Source organism: Coccinella septempunctata, chromosome 3 (genome assembly GCF_907165205.1).
Source record: "Coccinella septempunctata chromosome 3, icCocSept1.1, whole genome shotgun sequence".
NCBI lineage: Eukaryota > Metazoa > Arthropoda > Insecta > Coleoptera > Coccinellidae > Coccinella > Coccinella septempunctata.
Genome location: NC_058191.1, coordinates 26834187 through 26859611, shown reverse-complemented (window position 1 = coordinate 26859611; position 25425 = coordinate 26834187). Strand labels below are relative to the sequence as shown.

The 25425-nt window shown below is 34.5% G+C and overlaps 2 protein-coding genes across 2 annotated transcripts in view; both read left to right on the top strand.

Moving 5' to 3' along the window:
* LOC123309786 (ATP-binding cassette sub-family G member 1-like) overlaps window positions 1-15355 on the top strand; it is a 59869-nt gene extending 44514 nt beyond the window's left edge. The window contains exons 3-10 of the mRNA XM_044893054.1: window positions 1189-1381; window positions 2877-3022; window positions 3469-3707; window positions 9320-9552; window positions 10400-10568; window positions 11123-11223; window positions 14113-14268; window positions 14756-15355. Of these exons, the coding sequence (XP_044748989.1) occupies window positions 1189-1381; window positions 2877-3022; window positions 3469-3707; window positions 9320-9552; window positions 10400-10568; window positions 11123-11223; window positions 14113-14268; window positions 14756-15103 (1585 nt within the window). The 3' untranslated portion in view covers window positions 15104-15355. The remainder of the gene's footprint in view (window positions 1-1188; window positions 1382-2876; window positions 3023-3468; window positions 3708-9319; window positions 9553-10399; window positions 10569-11122; window positions 11224-14112; window positions 14269-14755) is intronic.
* Window positions 15356-18470: 3115 nt separating this feature from the next.
* LOC123309778 (Werner syndrome ATP-dependent helicase-like) lies at window positions 18471-23031 on the top strand. Its single transcript, XM_044893041.1, has 4 exons — window positions 18471-19293; window positions 19723-19931; window positions 19982-20185; window positions 20573-23031. Exons 1-4 carry the CDS (start codon window positions 18587-18589, stop codon window positions 22516-22518), a joined length of 3066 nt encoding a protein of 1021 aa, XP_044748976.1. The 5' UTR covers window positions 18471-18586; the 3' UTR covers window positions 22519-23031.
* The last annotated feature ends 2394 nt before the right edge of the window (window positions 23032-25425 follow it).

The following is a 25425-nucleotide window of genomic DNA, read 5'->3' as shown; positions in this document are numbered from 1 at the left end:
TCTTTGTAAATCTGCCGACCTCTTAACCCTTTTAAATGCAGGTACTTGATGATTGCTCCATACTCCAATTTTTCGATTTTCACAATTTCGATGGACATCTTCTTTTTTTAAATTTATTGCGTAACTCTGGTTTACTTTTTTAACCTCAAACTTCACACTGACACTTCTAATAAATAAGTTATTGTTAGTTGCTATGGCAACGCAATATTTTTTTTTGCATGGGACTGGTCTAGGCTAACTAGATATCAATACCTTCACGGTTCTACACGTCAACATCATCAAAATGGTGTTCAAACGATAATCTCGAATCCAGAAGTGTACCCAGGCGCTAAGATTAGATCTTTGCCCAGGTCTTTAATAACTGTCACCTTCTCCACAATCAGGCCGAACAGAGACAGGGACGCACTCACGGTATTGAAATTTTTAGTGAAAGTTATATGTTTGCACTAATTTCAACATTCAGGGACGGGTAAGCAGAGAACAAAACTCACAAAATCTGTTAAGATCATCCTGAAACCTCTGGACATCTTCTAAACCTTTCACATCAAGGTGCATTTTATAATATCATGTGCGTAAAGCTCAATTCACATAGACAGAAACCGGCAGACATCATGTACAAGCTGAAGAGAAGCGGTCCGAAATGAGACCCCTGAGGTACTCCCGATTAAACACTCTAAACAGTCTGTAAACAACACTGTAAAAAAATCTGCCCCCACACCATGATCCAAGAGAACCTGTGAAAGTGTCTTATGGTGTACTTTGTCGAATGCTTTGGATAAATCCGTATAAATAGCGTCCACCTGGATACCCTGATACATATTTTGGGATATGTAATTGATATATGGCGACAGATTAGTGAAAACCCATTTGCCTCAGAAGAAACCATGCTCTCTGGTGCTAATTTTCGATATAAATAGACAGTTACAATAGACTCAGAAGGGAACAGGCGAATAGTTGAACAACAAATTAATTTTTTCGCTTTCGTGAATAGGGATAATTTTAGCAATTTTCCACAGTTTAGGGAATACGCCGGAACGCAGAGATTGATTGAAAATGATATGCAGGGGATAGACAAGTGAAGCGAAATCTATCTTGAAATGATCTTATTGGTACTCTTTATATCAATAGGATAATAAACTTTATCTACTCTATTGAGAAAATGAGCTTATCTTGTGCATTTGATTTCAGAGAAGCACATGGCACCATAAGATGTAGAGGACCATCAATAAATGGAATCGGAGTGAAGAAATATGTCAAACACTCATGCTACATCTTACAAGATAACTGTTTAGATCCCCTTTTTACGGTTGAGGAGACCATGAATTTTGCTGCAGATCTCAAGTTAGGCCCAGATATGACTAGGAAAAGTAAAGATCAACTTGTGAGTATAATTAAAGAAGTTTTTGGTTCGTTATTATTTCTAAGTATTAGCAATCTGAAGCAATATCTTGAAAACCCTTTTTATTGAAATAATGAGTGGAGTTTGTTTTTCAATATTTCCTTTCCATTCGACGATGATGCATTGAGTTTCGTAGCAATGCATAAAAAATTAATCAAAGAACTACAGCCAAATTCCGACAAAACAATGGTTGACACTCATATATGTATAAGGTGAGTCTTTGACTCGTACAAATATTTTAGCAGTAGATTCTTGTGGTCAAAAGAAACACTTTTTTCCTATACCATTCTTTCCGACTCGGCCCTCATAAAAAGATATAAACATTTTAAGTTTTCATAATGAGCTGTACCAACCCTGGAAAAACAGAATTACCTTCAGAATAACTATAGGTAAATCTGTGACACTACACTGTGGATCTTTTAAACAGAATTGTATTCTGCCAAAGTACCCAATTTTTCAAATGTCACAGATACTTTTTAATTTTTCAAACATCAAATTACCCGAAAACGGCGCATTATACCTACGAGAAACTATGAAGAATACTTTTATTTCACAAAACGTTCAAATATTGATTAGATAGCGTCCAACATACAATAGTTGGATTATTATTTCAATTTTTGGTATTTTTATTGTACGTAATGGTCAGAATGAGAAAACTGGAAAACGTGGGTAATATATTGTGTTCGAAAAAGATTCATCAGATAAATGAAAGACTATCTTCCGAAATTAATTTCATTCGATAGGACCGTTTGTGAAATAGAACTAAAAATTACATTTTATGATTTTTTATGGTTTTTCAGCAGCCAGAAGAGCCTGTATCTTTTAAGCCGATTCGGCAAAAATGGTAAAGAAAAACAGTGTTTCTTTTGACCTCAAAAATCTCCTGTTAAAATATTTGTACGAGTCAAGGACTCACCCTGCATAAATAGTTTTATATTGGTTATTGAACTTGTGGAATCGCTGCCCTAAAATGAGCACTAACACTGAAGCTGCAACATTACCATGAAAGCTCATGAAGATGAAGGATAAAATAATATACGAAGGGATTACATCTGTATATGTGTTATGTTATATTTAATATTGAATCTTTCTATTCAAGAAAATGATCACTGAAAATGTTCTAGGATTACAGGATCTGAATGTTGAATTTATCATGCAATATGGTCTAGATACTCTAGATTATCGTCGTAAAGGGAAGAAAATACATAATCTAGATTCGTCCAGTTCTAAGACTGGATTAAAGTTTGAAAGTTCTCTACTCCATACAATGATCATTGAAATCAAATGCAAACCTTCTTTATCTGAAGAACTAAGTTATATCATTTGTGATAACGAAAATTCCGAATACTTAAGTTATTTGAGTTATATTGATAGGATAAACTTTTTTGTAGATGATTTTAAAGAAATAAGTGGCGAAAAAGCTTTCCTCTATTTTCATCTTCATCTTATTATACTCTAATCATTCGAAATTTTTTAGGTTTATGGTATTCTTCAAGCCATGAAATTATTACCCTGCAGATACACTAAATGCGGCATGATTTCTGGAGGTCAACAAAAGAGGCTTTGCGTGGCCTTAGAACTCATAGGAAATCCTTCTATTATGTTCCTCGATGAACCTACTACGTGAGTAAATACATTACATAAATAATAAGAATACTTTTATTGTCCAAAATGCTCAGTTATTCATAACTGAGCGTTCAACTCACTTTTGAGAGTTGGGATCTTTGAAGTTTTGGTATTTTTATGAAAGGTGACGATCATAATGAGATTCATCAAGATTCATCACATCAATGGATAACTATATTTCAAAACTCATTCCAATCGATAAAATTTCATTTTTATTATGAATATTAGTTAATTATAGAAAACTTATTTCAGAAGTTGGATCTGAAAAACTTAAGGTATAGTTTTCTTCAAATTCTCTCACTCATCACGAGAGGAGTTGATCGCTTCTCAGTTATTGAACTCTTCCATCGATATCTATGGTCATTATTATACTTCGACTTTTACATAATTTTTAATATTCGGTCGATTAATATTTATTATATATTCTCCAAAATATTTTCCAGAGGTCTAGACAGTTCATCATCGCATCAAGTCATAGCATTGCTCAAAACTTTGGCCCAACAAGGAAGAAATATAGTATGTACGATTCATCAACCAAGTGCAGCTCTATTTGAATTGTTCGACTTTGTGTATGTGGCGGCGGAGGGCCGTTGTATCTATCAGGGATCCAGTAGGAACGTTGTTTCGTATTTGGCCTCATTTGGTCTTAGTTGCCCCAAATATCACAATCCTGCAGATTATCGTGAGTATATTTTTGTTCTCCAGTCAATGTCACAATGTCAGACGAAGTTATCACTAGTTTTTCTTGGAATGAACAATTGTATTACGGAATCTTTGTTCCTCCGAATTTGTTTGATTGAATTCAAAAGTTCTTGAAATGAAGAAGTGAGCGAAATTGACGAATAAGTACTTCACTTCTGTTTTCTTTTTTTTTCGAATTGAACGAAATGATTCTGTACACTGACATTTTCTAGATATCGATTGAAATTCATTCTGGGAGGATTCTGCATTTCCTGAAACTTTTTAGGGTTTTCACTCCCAATATCTGGAACAAAACAATAAAAGAATTGAAATAAACGATTTGCTCCTGAGTAAATTCTACATTGACTCTACCGAGACATCAACCGTCTATGTAGTTCCGATATTCCCGAACAGTACTGCCAGTATTCCCATAGAAGATGACATATTATATATAGAGTTTAATACCCAATCCTATTTATTGGCCTGGTTCTATTGTTATTCGAATACGACCAATAACACCACCAATATCGGAACTTACCCTATGAACAACTAGTAGTACCTACCACAACCTCACGACAGCTTGTGGTACTCACGACAAGCGCACCGCACGCCTCGACAGGTATCTCTGTTTCTTATATTTTACCTATCTTAACTTTGAGTTGAGTGGGTAAAAATTGGTAAATTCGAACATTTTGATGACACTACAACTATTGGTTATAATTATATTGTCGACAACGCCTTTTAGAATCCGACATTGATAAGATGTCGACATTGTCAATTGATCGTGGTACCACTACAAGTTTGATCAAATTGTCCGGAAAAACTCAACTCTCCGTTGCCATTGCGATATACAGGATGTAACATAAGTACGTTGAAATATATAAACTTGTGTCCGCAAATGCTTCGATTCGGAGATACAAGGTGTTGCAAAAAATGGGTTATTTGCTCGAAACTTGGTACTCACTTGGTTTTTTTTTTACGTGGGAAATTATAATTTCGTATTAATTTTCATGTAACATCTAGAGGGCGCTGCGTACGCTGTCATTATTCATTTCAAATTGCCATTTTTGGCAGTGAACTTTTGGTACTTTTCATAAGAAAACCTCATTCCCACACTTTTCCAAGTAAAAATGAACACTTCCGCAACAACGCTCTAGGTGATATTTTTCGAGATATTTACAATTTTCTGTATCGATGCATCTTACTTAGCTCATAGGGAGCTGAGAACATTACAAAAACTAAGTATATGGTACCAAATTTCGTACAAATAAATTATTTTTAAAAATCGAATAAAATTGTCTCAGGAATATGTCACTTTTGATACAATCTGTATACTCAGTTTTACGGATAATATTGGTTAAAATCACAGAATATGCTCACCGCTATGAGAACACTAGATTTATCTTAGGGACTCAACTTATTAGTGAGCAGAGAGTTAACCCCAACACGGCAATCAATATTTCATAATAAACTTTTTAGGGTTTTCAATCCCAATCTCTGAAACAAAATCAATTGAAAATGAAATCGAGGGCAATCAATAGTAGGTATAATCTTGAGGGGAAGTAGTGACGAGATCAAGACATTGGTTGCTTTACGGATGCTACCCCAAATAGGAAAATGTGTCACATCTTTGAGCAATAGCCTGAGCAATAGTACTGAGTCAGTTGAAAAGTAGAAATTACCACGTGAGAGGTAATATTAGGAATATTGAATAATTTTCAGTTATTCCTGAATTTCAGCGTAATTTTGGCATATATCGCTATGCAATATATAAACAATTGAATCGCCGATGTCACTCCGTCGTTATTTTTATGGAAATTTGTCGAAAAACCGTCGAAAAATAAATAATAAAAACAAGTTTTATTGACACAATAATTTAAGTTTTTTTTCTCATAAAAAAACAACTGAAGTGGAAAAAAAGAGACGGGGTGACATTTAAACGTCCTTTAACTACAATTTAAAAAAAACTAGGCTTCACGTAAGAAATTGAAAGCCTAAATTAGGAACTAGTGAATGCCGTTTTTGAATGGAGATTCTTGAGGTATTACTTCCCCTTACTGCTCATTGATAATACAAAGCAATTGGACTATCGGAGATTCAGTTTCAGAGTAAACTCTACTCTACTGATATCGAAAAATAGTAGAGATCCGTGATGTTGATTGTGATTGTGAGTATTAAACCCAGTGTGGGTTTAATACGCATTCAAGTACTAAATACTCGGATGCGTCGCCTAGCCAGTTGTGTTTCCCAATCAATCTTTGTTAGTCCACTTGCTTTGCTAGGAAGGTCTGTATATCTCAAACAGCTTAGCAAGTCTGAATCCGACCCTGTGCCTAAGGTGTCGTAAGGCTATACTAACAAACACTTCTGAGCTTAAGGAGTTTTGCAGCATCATGGAACTTCCCCATCAAAATTAATACAACAACTTTTCCGTTGTTGTTATTTAATGGAAAAAAGGCTTTCCTTGGCAAAATCGATTATATTACTCACAAAATTATCTCTCCAAAAATTTAAAACTTAATACATGCATAAAAATACAGCTTATCAATATGTTGTTATTAAGTAGGTATGATTTTACTACCGAAGTAATAGAATCATTTTATGTTGAGAACTTGTTCAACTCATTAACCTCCACTTGAAGGACCGATGAAATCAGAGTGAAATATGTGAGAACACTACATATTTGCAGGCTCGGACTCGCCAGATGTTCTGATCGGCAAGAGTACCTACTTGGACTCAAGTGTTTCTTATTTACAATTGTTGAATGTTTCACTATATAGTATAAGTACAAGAATCATTTACATGAGTACCTATATTTCATTTTTTCACCCACCTGAAGATGCTATTGTGATAGCGAAACACTTGTCGTGGTTTAAAAACGAATTTTATGAAAATCGTATAATCTGTTTTGAGTTCAATTATGGATTTTCATCAAGTATCGGACAAATCAGTTCAATGAAAATTGGTTACTGGAGTGCCAAAGTAGAGGAGAGTGCCCTTATATCGCACCCTTTTTTTGAATGCCTCATATCTTTGAAGGAAATTATTTCAGAGCTCTAATTATGAGCTTCCAATATCTGTGATTATCAATAAAAAAACAAATGGTATCAAAAGTTCATTTGAAAAAACATAAATCAACTGTATTAATGAAAAACAAATAGTTAACACATTTTGTTGGAACTGAATATGGTATCCATATCCATATCCATATCCGATAATAGGACACATTTGGGTGGACGATATTAGGACGCCTCATTCGGTCAAACAGAAGTCACATACAAATTTCTTCTTCCATTCCGAATTGGAGCATTCTTCATGCCCCCATTTCAAACACTGGCAACATCTAATCCATTTTCACCTTTTTGAGTCTTCTGAGAACGGGGTGCGATATTAGGGCACACTACACTTCAAAGGTTAGAATAGTGAAAACATAATTTATATCAACTTCTAATATTATTCTGTGCGCTCTAAATACAGTTCGGAGCTTATAAATACAATAATTGGTCAACTCGAAACATTTTACTCACCTGTTTTGTATAAAACTAAATGAATTGCGGACACTCTGAAAAACTCCGTATATCTGAATTCACGTTTTTCTACCCTATTGCCTTCTAGTTGTTCGTAGCCGTATTATACTTTGAATACACTCTTAAGCCACCTTCTATGGCATAAAAATAACATAGAATTGTACTCCAAAATATAAGGTTGGAAATAAATCGATGGTGCGATATTAGGCACCTGTGCGGTATTCGGATACTCTCCTCTAAGAAAAAACATGCGTTTTTCATTGAAATTTCAAAATAATATAAGTTACTGTGTATTTCCACCATGTAATACAAAATAAAATCAAATAAATTTATCGCAACCAAAATGAGACAAGCTAAAGAGCATGTATAGGACCCATAGTTATTTAGTTAGTTAGTTAACGTTCTTTCAAAATTGTTTATTTTTTCTCGTTTTCTTTCATTATTAAACCCCAGAGTTATGAAATCAATAAAGTGTCCTTTTATTGGATAAAATTTTACAAAAAATGTTCACAAGTGCCACTATGAGCTCTGATATATGCTCTATACACCTCCTAATGAATATTTTGCTTGCATGTCTCATTTCAGTTGCTGAAAATTTTAAAAACTAGGCCTTGACTCATTGTGATAGGATTTATTTTGTAATTAATGCTGGAAATACAGGGGGTTATACCATTTCGGAATCTCAATGACACAGGCATGTTTTTTTTACTTTGGCACTCAAGTAACCAGTTTTTTTTTTTCACATCACCTTAGGTTAAACCTTTGAGTATTCAATTAATACTCAAGGGTTAAACTCAAGAAAAAATTATCAAAGCAGGATATTTCAGTTAGATTTTTGTTGAAAAAAACAGGCTTGCGCCCCAAACATCGAGAATAATTTTTTGAATATCTCGAAATCCGAAGAACTTTCACGGCGTTTGAAGAGCCACAACATCCGCTACCTGCCGGTATCATTTTATAAATTCATTTCGTCTTCCGAAGATACTCTGTATACCAGAAACCAGCTGAAATTCTTTTCCAAATTGGGTGTGGTTTGGTTCCTTGTTTTTTTTGCTGTGTAAAGAAGAAAATACTCTGAGTATATCGAAAAGAGACAGTCCACACATGGTTTTGCAAATTTTGTTCCGACAAAAAATCCTTTGAATATGTGTAATTTACGAAACCGACAAGGAAATTGTAACCTTCCTTGATAGATAATCTTATTAATTACTTCAAAATTCAATTTGATAGTTCAAGGTTTCATATTCTTATTTAGATTCAGGATTCTAGCAGCAAAGCCATGACCATTTCAAGGTCATGTGATTTGTTTTTTGCTGATATGCGAACCAGACATCGAAAAACTTCTGCAAGGTATGGATTTCATTATTCATAGGAACGTGCCCAAAGATTATAGAGTTAACTCTATAATCTTTGGAACCTACTTGAGGAATTATAGATTCAACACGTTTCCTTCCATATTCTGGTTTGCTGGTCCCAGAAATACGAGCGGATGCAAAGGATGCAAAGTACGGCCCTACTAAAATTTTGAATTTCTTAAATAATTATACCTTTTCCTGAAAATATCAGGTGAAAAGGAGAAATTATAAAATATAACCTGTCATTTTTTGTGTAATGGACACTTTTTTTCAATTACTGTCAATTTCGCCAAGCCAGGATCACCAAAATTATTTTGATGTTATCACACATTCTCAAATTTCCAAAATTCAAGTGTGTTTTCGGATTAAAGATTTCATAAAGAGTTTGGAATTATTACCTATTATAACGGAGATATATAAGATGAAAAATTTTGTTCTCAGGGTGATACTTAATAAAAAGCGTGTCATAATTTGTATCCGATGATTAAAAAAGTTGAACTGTGTCACATTTCATCCTGGTTTCTAATCCCTAACAAGAAGCCTAACATACTTTATTTGGCTCTTGGAATTAAGTTAATTGAATATCTTACTCCTCTTCTTATTAGAAATCGCTTCATATCAGGTGGTTTCTTCCAATAAGTAGAGAATAAAAACTACTCATTTGTGCCATAGCTACTACCAAAGAGGAATCTTTGGAAACTCAGTTGAAAGATATTATTATTATTTTTCAGTATTGGAAGTGGCCAATGGGGATTTTGGTAATTTCACTAATACTCTGGAAATGAAAGGACTAGTGAACACTTGGAGAAATATAGCTAAACATGAAGAAGACACGGAAAAGAGTATATCATGCATAGAATCTATGATCGATAGCGACAATAAAAACCAACAGGACTCACCGTCAGAATTTTACAAATTATGGATACTAATGAAAAGATCGACGAGGAAAATGAAGAGGGACTGGGTGAGTTTAACCCTTCACAAATCCACTCAAACCAAAATAGCCTAGAGAAAAAACTACGTTTGATTTTTACCGAATGATTTTGCCTGTAGACATCAACGGAAGAAAACGGTCATTTGTGGTCTATTTATGAAAAGTGACCTCATGACAAGGAATATTCAAACTGTTTATTCCAAAACTACTTTTTTTCAACATGCTCAGATTAAAGTTTTTTTCCATAGTTAGTTTACGAAATCTCTTCCCGAATATGCTAATGAACTTTTAAAGATAAACATCAAAGGAACTATGATGTTGGTATCGACTTAATGCAAATTATACAGATTGGTCCAAGAATAACTGTAGGTACATAGTTTTATGGTGAACTTATGGCATCTAGCGAAGCCAGAAAACCACAATAAAATATGAGCTCATGCTCCTTGTTTTTGAGATACAGAGTGATTTATGGATTTGTGCGAAATGGTGCATTACTTTTGAACTGTTTGATTTTATATTGCGATGACAGTGATAATGTTGTGGTTCTTTTGAGTGAACTAATTTGGGTTAACTAATCAATTCGAAAATTAATTTAATTCAGATTATTGTTTAATTCATAGCAGCATCCTCTGTATCAGAGATATATTCAATTATTATGATATTATTTAGTTTATTTTTAAGAAAATTTAAACCGTAATAAATTTAAATCGAAGAGTTGTAGAGACAAGGTTTGCTTTCTAGTTTTGGATGAATTGGATTATTTCATCCAAAGTTTTTTGAATGTCATTGGTCTCTTACTTTCAATTACACACACGTGACATTTCAACAATATTAAGTAATTATTGGCGTGGAAAATAATTACTTTATTAATTTTCAGACGATATCGACTTTAAAAGCTTTCCTGCATTTTTGTGTGGGGATCGTTTTAGGATTAACGTATCTGAATGCTGGCAACGATGCGTCGAAAATGGTGAAAAATTTAGGATTTCTGTTGATTTCCATAGTTTACTTATGTTACACATCTTTGATGCCAGCAGTTTTGAAATGTAAGTAAATAATCTTTCTTGTTAGTGATATATTCATATATGAGAATATGAGCTAGAGAAGAATTAAATGGAAATTAAAGCGAATGGAGAAGTTTAAGGGCCAATTTCACCAAGCATATAAACCGAGATTAAACGTAACTGGCGTTAAGGAAAGAATATCGCCAATTTATGCTTTATTTACGTATTCTTACTTCAGTTAAAATCGAGTGTCTCTGTATTTTGAGGTTTTTTACCCTTCCTACTTCACTTCCTAGACAAAGCAGATGTCAATTTTAGAAGCATTTTTTTTTTTTCATTTTAATCTGAGTTGAGTAACGCGGAGTTTATCATCGTTTGGTGAAATTGACCCTAAGAGATTTGAATAACGTCACAACTATATAAAGCAGGCATAAATCTGACACTGTTTTTTGGGAAACTCATCATAGTTTTAAATATACAGAGTATTCCTTGAAGCAATACTAGTTTTTCAAGAGGACATGTCTTGGACCTATTTAATAAACAACAAGTTTTCTTTTCAATTTAATTAATATGCATTCGTGTTTTTTTTTTTGCAGTTCCTTCAGAATTGAGCATCTTGAAGAGAGAGCGTTTCAACAATTGGTACAACCTGAAGACGTATTATACAGCATTTTTATTAATTGATCTCCCGATGCAAGTGAGTAACCTAATTTTAAATAAGAATTTTTCATGGAATTATACAATTTTTTTTTCTTTAAAAGAAGCCAATAAGTGGTAGGTGGTTAATCTTTCTGGAAAACTGAGTGTCCATACCTGACTTTGAATAACTGATTTATTCACTTCTGATATGAGTGTATAAACACCCCGGTCCTGATCAAATGGAAGGGCGGCTCTTCACTCAACGAAGGATGTTATTTTTAATATGTTAAAAAAATTTATTCCTTTCTGAAAGTAAAGAAATGTGGGTTAGGTCCATTGCTTAAAGACAAGACTTAGTGTTAAGTGTCATATTCTTCTGAGGAGAACTAAAATAAACTCTTGAGTAAACTACTCTTACATCAGTAGATGAGCAATGCCGTTTCCCGACCACTTCAATTGCGATTTTAGGGTAATCCGACAAAGTATGATTTCGGAGTACTTGTTCGATACTTACATCTATTGGAAAAAACAAAACTTATTTTAACACTCACTTGGTCGATGACAACCAACTTACATCTTCAATTTTATAAAATACATGCTGGGAGCAACAACAATAATCACAACTTCTCATCAGCAAAACAAAAAAAATATTTCTCTTTTAAGCTACCCTCATAGGTTCAATTCTACTTCCCAGCCCAGCAAACAACAACAAATATCATCAATGAATTTGGAGGAGATTTCAGGAATCAGGATTATGTTCGCGCTTCTCCCTGAATCCAATGGATAGAAAAGAAAACAACACAAAAATGAAACCTTCTACTTTATTCTGCGATCGTCGCTCGAACTTGAGGGTACCTGTAGCAGCTATGTTAACGATTTATTTCCAATTTCTTCAGAACCTTTTTGCTCCTATCAGTCCTACCTTCTTCTAAGTCCCTAACTTAGTTAACTGACTCTAAGGGGGAATTATTCCCGAAGACTGTTAGCTACTCAGCACGATTCTAAGAATCAATGTATTCTCAGGGTCTCCTGAGTAATAAAAAATATTTTATAATTCAAATATATGACCATAAGTAACATAAATATTCAATTCTTCGGCTCTTATCATCTCAACTTATTGTACAATTCCTATTTAATTAATAGCTCCCTTTTTCAAGTGCTCTCCAATATCAAAATTCTTTACGAACTCTTAACGTCTGATGAAATCTATAAGACCGAAAGAAAAATTCTCCAAATCATCAAAGATATTTCATAATTCCGTATTTCAATTAATTACATGAGATCAGAAGCAGCAGCCTTTTTCAAACTCGACAATTTTTGTCGAGGTACAATATACAATGTAATATACCTAGTATTTCCTCAAGTTTAGACGTTTTAACAGACGATGAATAAACACTTGATCGAATTAAGTACAATTAATTTCTTATTTTACTCAATACCAACCCAATTTCATGAAATGGGTAATATAAAAAGATAGGTAGGGGTAGTCCGGGAGACTTGAACCACCTCAAATATTTCAATTCAAATTTCGCGCTAGCAGTATCGTAAATAACTTGCGACATACTGGCATACAGGCCACAGATTACAGAGTAGAGTAATACTGGCTGTATTCGGGTTCGGCTTTCTGACAGTCCGAGAATTGTTCTAGGACTGCGCAAAACTGTTGCGCCCTAGTATTAAATCCTCTGCGCAGTTCTAGAACCATTCTCGGACTGTCCGAAAGCCGAACCCGAATACAGCTACTAGTAAAGTAAAAAGGCACAACTAGTGGCGGCTCAATTTTGGCCGCCATCAGAACAGTTCGGGACCCTCTCTTAAGATGATTGATTAATATTGTCTTACAAATGCTGAGTCTTTTTAATAATAGTTGTTAAGGTTTCAAGAAAACATCTGTTGAAAGTTGAAAGACTAACATCGGGTTTCATAAAACTCTGACTGTCAGATCAACGATTTGACAGTTACTTGATTTCTAAAACCAAAATACTGAAACCTTTTCATTTCTGAATACATTGGAGAAGTAGCAATCGAGAATAATTGAATGGACGCATGATCATCATAATTTGATGCGATAATGATATTCTGAATTATCGATTGAAAACAAATTGACGTCTATTCGTCAATCAAGCGTTGATTCCCCGATCAAGCTTTTATGAAACCCGGGTTGAAAGGGAGTGCGGGAGACTTGACCCATATGGTCGGGAGACATAATCAGTTGTCTAATTTTCCCGCACTGAGCTTAGATAATAGTTTGCTTCAAAAAAAGAAAATTGAATAGTAGAAATGAATATAAAAAAATATACGAAGGTTCAAAAAAGTAAAAAACATCCCGGAAATAAGTGAGAGTGACTCTGTCGAGACGACTCTGAAATAGATAATAATATATGTATTTCCTACGCTGATACATCTGATGATGAAAACCTTGACATAGACAATCGATCGTCATTGGAAATTGTTTTCTTTCGATGTTTTTTCTGATAAACAAACTTATGGTTAAGTCTCTCTCGCCCTCTGTTTAACTCTCCCATGGTTTAGGGAAGCATGAGCCAATTTTCGGTTCCTAAAAAAAGAGTTTTGCTGTACTCAAAATGTTCATCTCACCATCACTCTACTATTATCTATCGTTACCTATTTGGCCATGATATCTTCACGCAAAAACAAGAGTTGTTACCATATTTACAGATACAACTCAAGTGGCTTCAGAGTGAAAAGGGGTTCAACTCTCTCGTACTCCCCATACTTAACCAAGTTTATATTATGGTCTCCTACTCTAAGTTAATGAATTGGGGTGGATGGGGTCCCCATTTACTTGTATAGTAATTAGTGATCACACAGATTAGAAGAATAATAATATTACCACTTTTATTTCAATATCTTGTAGTTTATTTCGTTTCTTATTGATTCTGGTAATAGAATAACCAGCTGCTTTATTGATTTCTCTTTTTTTCAGATGATATTCACACTATCTTACATATCTGGTTCATACTTGCTAAGCGCTCAACCACTCGACCTGTGCAGATTCCTAATGGTGGTTCTAGTTTTATTTTGCGTTTGTGTGGTGGCATCGAGCATGGGGATTTTCTTTGGAACAGTTGTGAATCCCATTGTGAGTAAATCAATATTATATACATCCCAAATTTTTTTCAGCCTGATAATAGTATATTTTTCAACGGGCATATTTTTATAAATGGCCATATCTTGCGAGTAGAACTCGGAGTACCATATTATACTTTGTCCACCATTCTGAAAACATTATTTCTAAAATCCTGATTCTGACCTTAAGGTTTGATAAACCAATTAATTATATGGACCTTAACTCACAGATGATATGATAGACAATCAGTGAATAAAATGTTTTATCAATCATAAGTGATTTATCAATGTCATAATACTCACATTTTGCATCAAAGCTGGATGAAGAAAATTATTTTATTATTCAGATCAATTATTCAATGAATGAAATTAAAAATGACCTATTTTTACTCATAACCTTCTCGAAATTTTCCGTAATGAAACAGTTTATGAAAGTTTTTTTTTATAAATGGCGATGAGAAAGGAATCTTTCAATTAATAATGCAAAAATTCATTTTCAGAACGGAACCTTCTTTGGAGCCATTACGTTAGCGCTTATGCTGTCTGTAGCTGGGTTCCTCCTGCTCTTCTCACACATGTCCAAAGTGATGTACTGCTTAACATACATCTCCTATTTGAGCTATGCTATGGACGCTCTTGCCCAGAGCATCTATGGATACGATAGGCTCCCAGTGCCATGTCCGGAATCTGAAGACTTTTGTCTTTTCGTGTCTCCCATGGATCTTCTCCGAGAAGTCGGTATGGAGAAACCCAACTTCTGGAATGACATCCTATTCTTGGGGTGCAATTTCATTTTCCTGCGATTACTCGCTTTTTGCACATTGAAAAGGACCTTAGCCAAAGTGTGAATTTGTGAGTTGAGGTAACTGGTGATAACTGATAAATACCTGTGATGGATATAATAGACTGACTGCTTCGGATCGAAAGTCAGAAGTGGGTATGGAGCAACCACTTTAAGTAAAACTTTATTGGAAGTGTCGAAGTGGTGGTTTACGTTTATGAGATATTAAATACCTTGATATTTTATTGTTAATTTATAGTGGTTAGTTGAAAAATCTTGAATATTTCAATAAATCATTTATTTCCCTATGGAGAAAAAATTTGTTTGATTTCCATCAACGTGTTGTCCACTGTAGAAAATTATTCGTGGAGTAAGTACTATAGTACTAGACTAGAGCATAGACTTAAAATACATGGACTCACTGTCACGTGACTTTTCAGTAGATCGAGGGGTTGTATGCATTAGAGAGAGAAGGGCTTATGCGTTTTGATCGAACAAGAAAGAGATGAACTGATTCCGTGTGGGCAATGTCAAAATCATATGATGGATATTAACGCAGACGTTGCCCACAAGGTGTTCATACATTGAGTATTATTCACATTATATTTATTCTTGAATGAAACTCACATAATTTTTATATTTTCCATTTCGAAGGAATGTTAAGGAATTCCTGTTTGCCTTCTCGGAAGCTTGTTGAACATTTATTATGGAAAATTTTTACAATTTTCGCAGACTTTGCCCACAAGGTGTTGATACGTTGATTATTATTCTCATTACATCTATTTTTGACTAAAACTCACATATTTTTTGACATAATTGATTTCGAAGGAATGCTATGGAATTTCTGTGTGTCTTCTCGGAAGCTTGTTTAAAATTTATTGAAGAAAATTTTCGCATAAACTTGTGTTCTATAACCTTTTGACAGCTTGCCAACAAACTCTCCATCTTATTCAAGCAACCGACTTCTCTCTCACATGCGGAGTCCATGTTATTTATAAGTCTATGGACTAGAGTTAGAAAGGCTCGTTAATTTGGTTCATTTCCGACACTCGGGCTGTCAAGCAGCATCAAGGATTTTTCTATAATGGAATTTTCAATATATGTACTTCCTTCTATCGAAGTAACACCTAAAAAAGGCTGACGAGGGTTCAATTTAAATAGTAGGTATCAATTTACCAAATGCAATATATTTATAGAACCAATTGCTTTTACGTAGTTAACGTTCAAATTTACTTGACAGATGAACGTTCAGTTTGAAGAAGGGTAGTATTTTACGAAACTTCATTTCATTAGTCTAAAGACACAGAGAACAGAGATGCACTTGTAAATTACATACTAAAAACTAATTTCAACTAATTGATAGACCTTTTTCGCACTCTGGCAGTAGGTATCCTTGTCTTTGCTCGGGCTCCAGTGGGACAATCACCCAAACAGTAACGGCGTTTCCTCGGATTTCTCGAGCGCCAGCTATTCTTTATAGCGGGAATAGCAAACCTTCCATGGTGGATTTTAATCGAAGACAAGATTCCTTGTTAACGACAACTATATTGTCTATATTGTAGATCAAAATACACACTACACAATAGGCACTACAATATAATCCTAATACAATCCTGAAATCCACCCATTGATGGAAATACAAACTATTCAGTATTGGTCAAAAGAAATTTAGTGCAATAGATGGAATTAGTAAACAGATTCTATACATATAGTTGAAATATTCTCCCAGTATATTATGTACAGATACTCGTAGCAGTAAGAAGATGAATTGAATAAAAAAAAGGGTGTTCGATCTGGAACGCACCCTGGATGTTACCGATTCTTTCGCCAGCCAGAACAGAGATTTTCACCGTAGATAGAGGAAAGAGAAGATACCGCATTGCGCAGCTACGAAGGAGAGCTCTCTGTGTCCAACATCAACTTGTTTTTGTTTACGTTTACCCCAATCCGAATCTATCTTTTTCGGCATATTTTCCACAAATTACACAAATTCCTGGCATGTCGACTCCGAAATTCTTGATACTCAAGTCTTAAAACGCACGAAACACTATTACATCGAACACAAATACGATAATAAACATTCAAATATTGGGGTAAACGTAAACAAACATGGAGTAGATGCACAGTAAATGTCAACAAAAACATAGAGATGTTGGACACAATTTTCTTGTTGTTTACGTTATCTTCCCCTTCCTCTATCTACGATTTTCACTCATCAGTGGGCAATGGGGGACTCAAAAATTGCTGGTTCATAGATTGGAGGACAAGGCGCAAGCGCAACGGTAGGATGCGGTTCTCCGCTTTGTTTTCGGTTCCTCCCGGGCTTGCACACCAGCACAGAAAGGGGTTAACTCGGACGGGGCGAGTTTAATCTGAGGTTTCAATATACAGTACGGAGTGGTGGCTTACTCCTATTGAATTAGTTGACTACGGAATCAATCAAGAAAACTGGGTGAATAAATACTAAAGAATCGTACACTAATTACTGTAGAAACGAGCCGAATCAGGCGGGTAAGGGGAAGTCTCTTCTTTCCCGTTTTTGGTTCCTCATATTGCGCATCAGCCAAGAACTTAATCACAGTAGGGGGATAACTTGCACAGGGTGGGTTCAATCTGAGATTCCGCAATAGTACGGTATACACCTGTCACACACCCTATTCTTGAGTGGGTTGCACTTGTACTACGCGTGAATCATGTTACACCACGATTAAACTACATGAAAAAGAATCTACAAGCGTCAAACACAGGATGAATACGCAGTAGGAACCATTAAATGAATTAGTTGACTACGGAATCAATCAACAATCAACAACACTCGGTGAATCAACAATTTAGTTTCGCACACTAATTACCGGAGAAGAAAGGCCAATCAGTGGTACTTGGACTAATTACCTCACCCTCATAATAGTCATAATAGTTTTCCAAATGAATCTTCGAATGAAAATGAACATATAGCAAACATATAGAACATATTGCAAAGGCCACCCTCCCATTCTCTGGAATGAACTGTTTTTGCCCAATTATAGAGTGGAATACAATCCTTAGTTTTTTTTTTTGAGAATGAGAGATTTTTACTCGAAATTTCGTTCTTGAGTCCCTTGGTTTGCAATTTACAAACAATGAATACTATAGTAGGAGGTCGGTTACCATTAATTTTGATACATATAAAATTGCATCCCATGCCCCAAAAATCAATACTACACTACAGTTTCGCCAACGTGACAGAACATTATTGATAGAGCTATTCATTCAGTTATTTCTTTTTCGGAAACTACAGTCCTGAAATTTTCAATATATTTTCGTCAAGAGGAAATACGGTAATATTGGATTTGAATGAGTAAGTCATATGCTAGTCTCCAGCTTTGAACAATTTTGTTCATAGCCTACAATTGGTAACATTGCGTGTCAGTCATATCGAATGCACATGACTGTCCATTTAAAATTAGTTGACATTTCTCTGGAATAAATTCTCGTTGGGTACTCAATTTCAAATTTGAATTTTGAATTATGCTCTAAGAATCATTGAAAGTAATTAGGTGGTAATTTTGCGATGGATAACGATGATGATTTCCCGGATGAAGATATACTAAGTCAGTTTTTGGAAAATCAGGAGAACGATGCAATGAGAGAATCTAGCAGTAATTCCATATCTACACAAAAACAGCTGTTCAACAGTGAAACCCCTTCTCCACAGCATTTAAAAATACTAAAAAAATATTTTGGTCATAATGTCTTCAGACCTTTGCAGTGGCAAATCATTCACTCAATTCTTAAGAGCAAAAAAGATAATTGTGCTATTATGTCAACAGGATATGGAAAATCTCTTTGTTATCAATTTCCAGCCATATATTCTGAAGGGGTAACTCTTGTAATATCACCATTGATTTCCCTTATGGAGGATCAAGTATATTCTCTTAAGGTGTCGAAAATATCTGCCTGTCTTTTAGGGACAGCCCAAACCCAAAAAACCAAAGTTATAAATGAGATTTTTGAGAAGAAATATTCAATTATATATCTCACCCCAGAGTTTGCAACTGGGGATTATGGTAGTGACATATTGCAGCGTATGCATAAAGAGTTAAATGTTTGCTTGATAGCTGTAGATGAAGCTCATTGTGTTAGCAGTTGGGGACATGATTTCCGTCCTCAGTACAGAAAATTATCCAGGGTTAGAGGATACTTACCTGGAGTACCTATCTTAGCTGTAACAGCTACTGCTACAAAACAAGTGGAGGCTGATATCATCAGCTCCTTGAGGTAATGGAAAAAGTTGTAAAATATTTTCTATATTTTAATTGAGATATTATAGTCTTGCTATTTCTAATTAACTGTAAAACCATACATAAGATCATCTTGAGCCAATGGATGAGGACTTAAGTATTTTTTCATTCAGTAACACTTGAGATAATGCATTTTTAAGATATGAATGGCCAATTCATTTAATCAAATTTTGTTATTACAAATCAAGTTTTTGAATAGGAAATATTGATAATATGATAAATCAATTCAAATTTGTATTCTGCCAAAAATTCTGACCGTTATTGCATTTCTCTATCACAAACGTACTGATTTATGTTGCTTGCTTCCATGGCAATACAAAGCTTTGATTCTTGTGAAGAGGATATATTCAGACTTCACTTTCTCATATCCTATATTTTTTTGATATACTTAATACATCAATTTCAGATTGAAGAATCCACAAATATTGCACTCTGGCTTTGATAGACCTAACTTATATCTTGAAGTCTACCAGAAAAGCCAACATGGACCTTCCACTGATCTTCTGAAAGTTTCAGAGAACATTTGCGGGGTCCAGAAATTTCCTGGTCCTACTATCATCTACTGTTTAACTAGGAAATTTACAGAAACTATAACAGAACTTTTGAAATCAAAAGGTTGTTAATGAATTTATTTCTTAATCCATTATTAACAATATTCTATGCAGGTATCAATTGTGCTGCTTATCATGCCGGTAAGAGTCTGAAAGAGAGAAAACAGGTCCATGAAAAATTTCTGAAGGATCAGCTAGACTTAGTAGTTGCAACTAATGCATTTGGAATGGGTATAGATAAACCAGATATTAGGTGTGTTGTGCATTATGGATCACCAAGTAGCATTGAAGCTTATTATCAAGAGATTGGCCGAGCAGGTAGAATATCTCTTCTTTCAGATCAAAAATATTTTTAATTAGGGTAGATTCAATTAGAAAACTCTCTGAAGATTCTTCATCAGAGGAGTTTGACCTAGTAACAGTTTATGTTATAACTAACTCAAAATGTTACATCTAATAAATCTGGAAATTAGAGAAGTTGTTTTCTGGATGAGATTAAAAAATTTTGAAACACAAGAAGATTAATTCATCAGATACACATGATCCCTTAGATGAATCAATCGCAAATAAACAGATAAAATTGAAGGGGGCCCCATATTAGATAAAAATACCTTTTTTAAGGGGAAAAATCCTCTAGATGGTTTTAGAGTTATAACTAAGTGTAATTTTATGGTTTCACTTTTCATGGAAAAATTTTCTTTACAGGTAGAGATGGAGAACCTGCAAGGTGTGTCATGTTTTTCAGTGAAAGTGATTTTCAGACACATCTCATGCTTTCGGAAAACAATAAGTATAGTTCATCAAGCGATCACAAGCTCAGTCTTTCAAGTAGCGTGAGGAAATACCTCTATTTGACTGACTGTAGACGTGCCTTCATTCTGGGATATTTCGGAGAAAAATATTCAGGTGATAATAAACGATGTTGTGATGTTTGTTATTCAAAATCGTCTGGCATGAAACAAGAGTATGAAGGTATTGATAAAGATGGCAAGTATGATTTTACCGAGGATGCAGAAAAAATGTTGAAAGCTGTGGATGCCCTAGGTGGTAAATTTGGTCTCACTACTTATGTTTTATTTCTTCGTGGTTCTCGTAGTAGCAAATTAAGAGAAACACACAAAAACCATGCACTTCATGGTTGTGGAAAGGATAAAAGTGAGAATTGGTGGAAATCTATTTGTAATATTCTAGTAGAACAACGTTATATTTTGAGGAGAACTGCCAAGTTTTCGGGATTTTCAAGTTACGTTTTTGAATTGACCGACGAAGGTAGGAAATTTTTAGACAAAAATTCAAAAAATAAGAACGCCGTTCAATTGAAATTGAAGCCACAATTAGATATCCTAGAACAGATTAAAGCAAAGTCGAAAATACAAGTTTGTAGTTATAACACAGGAGGGGAAGCTCAATCTAGTTCAAAAGCAGTATTAATTCAAGAGGCAATCCAAACGAATAGGAATGATGAACTGGATAAAAAATTGTATTCATTGATGATGGATAAAAGATACAAAATTGCCGATGAAAGAGATTGTATGCCACACAATGTTATTTCAATTCCTGATATCAGAGAACTTATAAGAGTTAAACCAAGATCTTTGAAACAGCTTGAGAAGTGCAAGTTTGAGATGTTTTCTGAACTGAAAATTTGTCAGTTTGGGCAGCAAATGGTAGATATAATAGTGCAGGAGTTGGGCCCAGGTGAAGATGACAATGAAAATGAAACGAAAATGAATATGATCGAAGCATTACTCAGAGTTCCTTTACTTGAAAAATCAAGTGCCAGCACCGATATTAGCTATAACCTTTTCAAACGAGGTCAGAGTATTGAAGAGATCAGTGAACAAAGATTAATGAGTCAGAATACCATTTTTCAACATTTATTGGATTGTATGAAGAAAGGTCTCCCAATCAAAATGGAACAAATGGGCGTCGATAAAAATAAAAGTTTGGTTATCCTGAGGGCAATTCTCGAAACTCCAGGTAATCTATTAACCCCAATAAAAGAAAAATGCCCACCTGATATTACTTGGAATGATATAAAAATTGTGATGACTTACCACAGAGTAAGAAATCACCTGGCTGAAAATGGCATTTGTTACGAAGATTTTGAAGATTTTTCTTATGATGAGTTAGAAAGTGAAGCAGGTTCTTTAGATTTGCAATCCCATGCGAAAAATAGGTCTACAACAGAAGAAGAGGAGGAATTAATGGAATTCTTAAGACTAGGTGAAGATCTCATTCGAAAAGATGAGGAGAAGATAGAGATAGAGAATGAATCCCCAAAAAGTGATTATGTGCCTGGAACTGAAGGAAATATTGTAAAAGATAGTTGTGCATTTGGTACCAATCAGGTTTCTGATAATTCTGATAATATAAGTGGCATTACCAAGGAAAAGACAAAAGAAAATGTAAACATTTCTGAAAACATTGGCAAATTATTCAATACAAAAGAAGTGGTTAAAACTGAAATCAGGCCAGAAAATCGTGCAGTAGTTTATAATGAGGCAGACTCAAATGCTTCATCTAACAAAAGAAAATGCTCTGAAATCGCATCTGAATCAGATTGTGATCTTTTCGATGAAGCATTTGATTCTCCTCCTGGTAGTCCCACAGGCAGGGAAAATATGTTAAAGATACCAAGAAATTATTAGCACATTATTAACACATATCTTCTTGAGTGATTTGAAATAATTATCGACTGGAAATGGATTGAAAGTAATTTGAATCTTTCATGTAGAAATATATGATATATAATATGGGAGGACTGAAATATTCTCAACAAGATTTGAGTACATACTTAATTCCAGTAAATATGAGCATTTTCATCATATGTGATATTAGAGATAAAAAAAGAACTATAACTCAAAGTGGATTTCACATTTAATTTTTTTTGGTTTTTTGATATAGTTTTCTCTTCAAATTTGTGCCATATCGTCGTTCTAAATATCGATTCATAGTTTACCGCGTATTAGAATTACACTGACGATTTATGAATTTACATAACTAACAGAACACATATGTTGATTAGGATTTATTTTTGTAAGCGTTACTATTGCATTTGGTCATGTTATTCCTATGTGTTTTCACAAATAATATTTTTTTTGTTCGGTAGGTTGTTATTTTCCGTGCGTATTTGGGAAGTTTTATAATGTTTTTTCTTGTTTGTTCAGTTGCAGTTCAATCATAATATTATATTATTTATGGTGTATATTTGTTGAAACCATAATTACAGTTAATAATTATAGTGAAATTTCGCTTGAGCAAATGTATGCATGTATATTATACATGGTTTTCATAAAAGTTATATTTTCTACAATTGTTTCAATTTTTTTACAAAATATCCTTTACCACTGATGCATATCAAATAAGGCAATACCAAAATTAAATGATAGTTGACGATGGGACACAATACCCTTCATCTACACCGTCTTGGACCTTTGATTATTGGGGTTTAATACTCAATGGCAATACCCATGGTTAACAGGGGAGATCTTAATTTCCTAAATCGTCTTGGACCTTTACTATTTTATTTTCTTCTTTCTTCCCGAAAGTAAGTAGTCTTCCATCTCCCGATTCTGGGATAAACCGAAATTAGTTGACAGAGGTTCGCGAAAACTCTTTTCTGTTAATGCTTGACTATGTAACACTCGGTCGGTCGGCGGTCGGCAGAAGAGACCATCAAAATACATCGTCCTAAACCATGCCGTTTTCTTTTGTTCATTACTCACGTAATGAAGTCTTCAATAAATAAGATTAGCCTACAGGAGTTCTTGAAGACTTTTCTGTTAATGTTTGGTAATACATCCCACTAATACCACTGCGTATTAACTCGTCACTGCTGTCAAGAAGTGACCACGATATCCCACATCGTCTTGGACCTGTTATATTTCCTTTTGTTCCCGAAAGCAGTGTTCTTTCGTCAGGGTTCGTGCCCATGATGAATGATTGAGAATTGTCACACGGAATTGGACAATATAATTAGACAACTATAATTTCGCCGACGTCTCGGAACAATTCGTTCCTTTATCAAGGCTTATTATACAAAGTTAAAAACATGTCATGTCGAATAAAATAATTAGGAGTCTAGATGAGAGGCTGAAACGTTCATAATCCAGTGTTCTTTTGTCTGATTTGTATATAGATAAATAAGATTAGTCTACAGGGATTCTCAAAGAATCTTTTCTGTTAATGTTTGGTTGTATAATACCATTGTGTACACAGATCAATAAAAAACATTGTTTTTTATTGATCTGAGATTGTGTACCTAATAACTCAAAAGTAACACCCACTGTTGTCGCGGAGTGACCACCATACCCTACCCTACCTACACCGTCTTGGGCCTGTACTATAACCTTTTGTTCTTTCTTCCTGAAGTGATCATTTGCCCCTTCTCTCTCAGTTAACGCTGGTATAACACAATTATAACAAGGGGATACCACAAAACTCTACGCCGTCTTTCAATTATACATTATACCATAAGTATTTCATGTTCTTCTTTCTTCCAGAACGTAGTATTCTATCTCCTGATTCCCGTATAGAGGTAAATGAGTCAATAGAAGTTATCGAATGCTCTCTTTTCTGTTAATACTCTTGGGCGTGTGCACTATATATGTCCTTTTAATATTTCTTCTCGAAAATTGTCTTCTACGGCCTAGCTGTATAAACCGAAATTAGTCTACAGAGGTTCCTTTCGAAGGCTCTCTTTTCTGTTAATGTTATTTGGATATGTCAAAGATTATAGACTCTATAATCTTTGGGCTATGTGATACCCACTCCTAACAGGGACGGACCACGGATACCCTCTACCCTCTACCTACAGGAGTCTACACCGTTCTATATGTCCTTTTGTTCTATCCAAAGATTATAGAGTTACTCTATAATCTTTGGTTCTATCTTCCCGAAAGCATTCTTCTTTTGCCTGATTACTGGATACATCGCGATTAGTCAATAGACGTTCTAGGAGTTTTTTTCTCTCTGTTAAGTAATGCTGCTTGGCTGTGTAATACCAACGGTTAACAGGAGGAGACCATAATAATGTACGCCTCTGTCTTGGAATGAACTAAGCAGCAAATAGAATGGGACAGCTGAAAAATGGCCTAAGTTTGACCACTTTTATAACTTCGACATTACTTTGTTGATGTTAGATTTACACTCGAGATATAAAAATAAGCATTATCCTTCGCCTGTATATACTTGCACATGGTAATTTCTCTTCGATCTCATGTTGTTCAGGATGTGAATGTAAAGCCGACAAAAATTTTCATTTCTTGGTAAAGAATTTGGGAATTATAGAGGGATTTACAGATTTTTTTTTATGTTGGGTGGATTGTTAGGTCAACACCTCTCTTTGGCACTTTCGAATACAATATTGTATCTTGCCCCAGTACGGAGAAATTTTCAGGTCCAAATAGTATATACCATATTTTGTACGTGTATATTGATGTTGGATTAAAAATTATGGTTATAACCATGCTGTTCCTAAGGTTGCGTGAGGAAACATTTTAATAAACGAAAAGCCTACAAAAACACAGTTGGTTCTCCAAAATGGCAAAAGCTCT

What these genes read in the sequence shown, in the direction of transcription:
- LOC123309778 (XM_044893041.1), top strand. Translation starts at nt 18,587, where the DNA reads ATGGATAACGATGATGATTTCCCGGATGAAGATATACTAAGTCAGTTT. An exon ending in AGAACTTTTGAAATCAAAAG is followed by an intron (nt 19,932 to 19,981) that starts GTTGTTAATGAA and finishes TATTCTATGCAG; the next exon opens with GTATCAATTGTGCTGCTTAT. An exon ending in TCAAGAGATTGGCCGAGCAG is followed by an intron (nt 20,186 to 20,572) that starts GTAGAATATCTC and finishes TTTTCTTTACAG; the next exon opens with GTAGAGATGGAGAACCTGCA.